At 41.2% G+C, this 5665-nt stretch overlaps 1 protein-coding gene and 1 non-coding gene across 2 annotated transcripts; one reads left to right on the top strand and one right to left on the bottom strand.

Annotated features, from left to right (window-relative positions):
• Positions 1–3712: 3712 nt before the first annotated feature.
• LOC133816126 (uncharacterized) lies at positions 3713–5395 on the bottom strand. The gene has a single exon (XM_062248787.1). It carries the CDS (start codon positions 5393–5395, stop codon positions 3713–3715), a length of 1683 nt encoding a protein of 560 aa, XP_062104771.1.
• Positions 4719–4825, top strand: LOC133813403 (small nucleolar RNA R71). Its single transcript, XR_009884416.1, has one exon. It is a non-coding gene; the product is annotated as a small nucleolar RNA R71 (small nucleolar RNA).
• Positions 5396–5665: the final 270 nt, after the last annotated feature.

Here is a 5665-nt window from a genome sequence, read left to right on the forward strand (position 1 = left end):
GAATGCTTGATCCTTTGGCCATTAACCTTGAATTCCATTCCGGAGCCTTCTTCACGCAATTCCACCGCTCCATAAGGATACACCTTAACCACCAAGAATGGGACCGACCACCTTGACTTGAGCTTGCTTGGGAATAGTTTCAAATGTAAGTTAAAGAGCAAAACTCATTGGCCTTCTTCGAACACCCTTGGTTGAATATGCTTGTCATGCCACCTTTTTGTTTTCTCCTTATAAAGTTTGGCATTTTCATAAGAGAATAAGCGCATCTCTTCTAATTCATTTAACTGCAACATTCTCTTTTCTCCTGCAAGTTTCAAATCCATGTTAAGTGTTTGAAGGGCCCAATATACATGGTGCTCTAGCTCTACTGCAGGTGGCAAGCTTTACCAAACACCAAACGGTAAGGTGACATCCCCAATGGTGTCTTGAAGGTGGTTCTATAGGCCCATAATGCATCATCTAATCTCTTGGACCAATCTTTGTGGTTTGGGTTCACCACTTTCTCAAGAATTCCCTTGACCTCTCTATTTGACAACTCTGCTTGCCCATTTGAGGGTGATAACCAGTAGCTATTTCGTGCCTCACATCATACTTAGCTAACAATCCCGCTAGCATCTTATTCACAAAATGAGTACCTTCATCACTTATGATTGCCCTTGGAGTGCCAAAACGAGTGAATACATGCTTGTGCAAGAATCGCATGACCACTTTAGAGTCATTGCTGGGATAAGCAGCTGCTTCCACCCATTTTGAAACATAGTCCACAGCTACTAAAATGTACATATTGCCATAAGATGGAGGAAATGGGCCCATAAAATCTATTCCCCACACATCAAAGAGTTCAACCTCAAGGATATTAGTCAAGGGCATCTCATTCTTTCTAGAAATATTTCCCACCCTTTGGCATCTATCACATTTCGTCACAAAAGTGTGAGCATCCTTAAACAATGAAGGCCAAAAGAAACCACATTGAAGTACCTTGGATGCGGTACGATTTCCACCAAAGTGCCCTCCACAAGGTGAAGAGTGGCAATGGCGTAAAATGTCCTCCATTTCTTGCTCAGGAACACACCTTCTAATCATTTGATCGGCACACTGCTTGAACAAATAAGGCTCCTCCCAAAAATAGTGCCTCACGTCATGCAAAAACTTTTTCTTTTGTTGGCTTGTTAACTCTAGAGGCAATATTCCACTAGCCAAGTAATTAGTGAAATCTGCAAACCAAGGAACAACATGAGATTGGTTGACCTTAAATAATTGTTCATCCGAAAATGTCTCTTTGATGGGCACTATAACATTGGATCCTTTTTCACCTTCCATTCTTGACAAATGATTCGCCACTTGATTCTCAACTCCTTTTCTATCTTGAATTTCCACATCAAAATCTTGAAGCAGAAGTACCCATCTAATTAAACGAGGTTTGGCATCCTTTTTCTAAATCAAGTTCTTTATTGCGAAGTGATCTGTGTATACTATCACCTTGGTGCCCACCAAATAAGCCTGGAACTTGTCAAAGGCAAAGACAATAGCCAAGAGTTCATTTTCCATCACTGTATAATTAAGTAGAGCACCTGTCAAAGTACGACTAGCATAATAAATGGAGTGAAATATCTTGTTTATTCGCTGCCCCATAACAACTCCCACTGCATAGTCACTAGCGTCACACATTAATTCAAAAGGCAAGTCCCAATCTGGAGCTACAATAATTGGTGCTAAAATCAATTTCTCTTTCAACTCTTCAAAAGCTTTCAAACATGCTTCATCAAAGTGGAATGGTGCCTCTTTCTCCAATAAGTTGCAAAGAGGCTTAGAGATCTTGGAGAAATCTTTTATGAATCGCCTATAGAACCATGCATGCCCAAGAAAGCTTCTAATGTGCTTCATCAAAGTAGGAGGAGGGAGCTTCTCAATAACTTCAATCTTAGCCCGGTCAACTTCAATTCCTTGCCTTGATATCTTGTGGCCCAAAACAATACGTTCCTTAACCATAAAATAGCATTTTTCCCAATTAAGAACAAGGTTTGTTTCTTCACATCTTTGCAGAACCTTGGCCAAGTTGCTCAAGCAATCGTCATATGAATCACCAAAAACTGAAAAGTCATCCATGAAGATCTCCAGAAATTTCTCCACCATGTCAGTGAAAATAGCCATCATACATCTTTGAAATGTGACAGGAGTGTTACATAGACCAAAAGGCATCCTTCGAAATGCAAGAGTGCCATAGGGACAAGTGAAAGTGGTCTTGTGCTGATCCTCTTGAGCAATTGCAATCTGATTGTAACCAGAGTATCTATCTAGAAAACAATAGTATTCTCTCCCTGCAAGTCTGTCTAACATCTGATCAATGAAGGGAAGAGGGAAGTGATCTTTTCGAGTGGCCTTGTTCAGTTTTCTGTAGTCCATGCAAATTCTCCACCCTGTCACGGTTCTAGTAGGTATCAGCTCATTGTCTTCGCTCTCCACCACTGTAATCCCACCTTTCTTTGGTACACACAGGACAGGACTGACCCATGAGCTGTTAGAGATGGGATAAATAATACCTGCATCAAGCCACTTGATAATCTCCTTTTTCACCACTTCTTTCATGATAGGATTTAGCCTTCTTTGCCCTTCAATAAACCAATTTTCATTGTTTTCTAACAGAATCGTATGCATGCATAGAGAAGGACTAATACCCTTTATGTCTGCAATGGTCCACCCGATGGCCTTCTTGAACTTCCTCAATACATCAAGCAACTTTTCTTCTTCTTCCACACTTAACTCAGCTGAAACAATCACAAGGTAGAAGACTTATCCAAATAGGAATATCTCAAGTGTAAGGGTAACACTTTTAATTCCAATTCTGGAGGCTCTTCCACTGATGGTTTAGGGGCTATGAAAGAATTCAAAAAGAGAGCTCCAAAGATTCAAAATGCTTTCTTTTATGCAATCCTTGTGAACTAGCTTCTAGCCAAGCCAAGTATTCATCTTCATCCTCTGCATGTGAATCAAACATCAAGAATCTCTCTAGATGATCATCAAAATTGTTTTCTAACTCCTTTAAGGCTAAAGAATCTATCACCGAAACAACAGAACACTCTTCGACCTCGTCTGGAAATCTCATAGCCTTGAAAACATTGAAAGTCACTTGCTCATCTTGAACCCTCATACTAAGTTCACCCTTTTGCACGTCAATCAAAGTTCTACCAGTAGCGAGAAAAGGCCTCCCTAGAATGATTGGTATCTCCCTGTCTGCCTCATAATCCAACACAATGAAATCAGCTGGACAAATGAACTTATCAACTTTTACCAACACATCCTCAATCTTCCCATCTGGATAAGCAAGATATCTATCTGCAAGCTGAAGAATCACCGTGGCAGGTCGGTCTTCACCAATCCCCAATTGTCTATACATAGACATAGGCATCAAATTTATACTGGCACCCAAGTCACATAATTCCATGCCACAATAAGAATTACCAATGGTGTATGGAATGGTGAAACTCCCAAGATCTTTCATCTTTGGTGGCAGTTTGTTTTGCAAGAATGAGCTACATTCCTTGGTAAGAGCCACTGTCTCAAATTCCCCCAATCTTCTCTTCTTTATAAGGATGTCTTTCATGAACTTCACATAGTTAGGAATTTACTCTAGGGCTTCGACAAGGGGAATGTTAATATGTAGCTGCCTCAAAATGTCTACGAACTTTTTAAATTGAGAATCCAACTCTTGCTTCTACAAACGTTGAGGAAATGGAGGTGGCTGCTTTGAAATTGAACTTTCTGGGTGACAATGCTGCGACATCCCTGCAGCATTCTGGGCAGAGGCAGATTTTTGTGCACTAGGAAGTTCAACATCTTTTTGGATTTCCTCATTTATTCGGATTGAAGAGGGCTCACCCTCATGCCCAGAATTTGTCTCGTCCTTCTCCAACTCTTTCCCACTCTTCAAAGTGACGGCTTTACAATGTTCCTTGCCCACATTCCTTGGATTCTCAATATCACTTGGCAGTGTACCATGGGGTCTATTTCTAAGCTCATTGGCTAGTTGCCCAACTTGGTTTTCTAAGCTCCTCAATGAAGTTTCTTTGCTTTGAATCATGGCTTCATTCTTCACTATATATTCCTTCAACATGTTCTCAAGAGAGCTAGATTGCATTGCTTGTTTTTGTGGCCTTTGTTGTGGTGCTTGTGGGGGGTAACCCGGTGGAAAATTTGATCTTTGAGGCATAGAAAGATTACTAGGGCCAGCTCCTTGATTACTCCATGAAAAATTGGGATGTTGCCTCCATGATGGGATGTCGGGATTAGAATAAGGACCATTCCTATTTTGGTTCCCCATGTAACACACAGCTACTGGGTTGGAAGGATAGTTGTCAAAAGTATGTCCCTCACCACAACACACACAAGAAATGCTCTCCATTTTCCCCATTTGTGTCCCCATAGGTTTCCGCATTGATTGATTCATCCCCATATTCATTGTCCTGAGCATATTAGAAATAGAGGACACTTGGGCTGCCAAAGAAATGATGGCATCTACATCATAAATACCAGCCACCTTTCTACCTGTAGACAATCTAGAAGTGGGCCATTGACATTTGTTGTTGGATATTCTCTCAAGGATTTCATATGCCTCATTATAGGACTTAGCAAGAAGAGCCATGATCGCTAAAGCATCAACCACAATTCTAGTATGAGCATTGAGACCGTTATAGAAGGTCTCCACCTGGATGCAATGAGGAATGCCATGGCGAGGGCATTTGCGCAACAAATCCTTAAACCGCTCCCATGCCTCATATAAAGATTCTTCATCAAGTTGTTGAAATGAAGTAATCTCATTGCGAAGCTTGGCATTTTTAGTGGGAGGAAAATACTTCATCAAAAACCGCTCAACCAACTCTTGCCAAGTACTCACAGAATCAGATGGCAAAGAGTTCAACCAAGCTCTAGCTCTGTCTCGCAAGAAGTATGGGAACAACTTTAGTCTCAGTGCATCCTCTATCACTCTGAGCAACTTGAAAGAGTCACTCACTTCAATGAACAAGTGAAGGTGAAGGTGAGGATCCTCTGTTGGCATCCCACTAAACTGGCCCATAGTTTGAAGCATCTGGAACATGACTGGCTTCAATTCAAATTGTGTTGCCTGAATTTCTGGTCTAATGATGCCTAGATTGAGCTCATTGAAGAGGGGGAGAGCATATTGCCTGATAGCACGTTCTCCATCATCAGCCACAATAACTGCATTTTGACCATTATTGGCAGCTACTCCCCCTTGAGCTACTCGATCTTGAGCAGCTCCTGCTAGATGTACTGGCGGAACATAAGTGGCTCCTGCTAGATTTTCCGCCCCATGAGCTGCTCTTGATAGATTTGCTGCCCTCTGGGCAGCTCCCTGTTGAGCCCTTTGCTCAGCATCCATCACTACTACTTCCCTTTTTTATTTTTGTATGTTTTTCCTTCTTCTAAATGTACGCTCGATTTCTGGATCAATGGGAAGTAGTTCAGGGTCTTGATTCTCGCTCATACACTATGTAAACCTGAATTTTTTCACAAGAATCACCCAAGTTAGCACAAAAGAAAAATTAAACCAAATTGCAAGATAATTAACTTTACAATAATTGATTTTAAGAAATCCCCGACAATGGCGCCAAAAACTTGTTGCGAATTTTCCTAAGTGTGTGCAAGTGTA

Source organism: Humulus lupulus, chromosome 1 (assembly GCF_963169125.1).
Source record: "Humulus lupulus chromosome 1, drHumLupu1.1, whole genome shotgun sequence".
In the NCBI taxonomy this organism is placed as follows: Eukaryota; Viridiplantae; Streptophyta; class Magnoliopsida; order Rosales; family Cannabaceae; genus Humulus; species Humulus lupulus.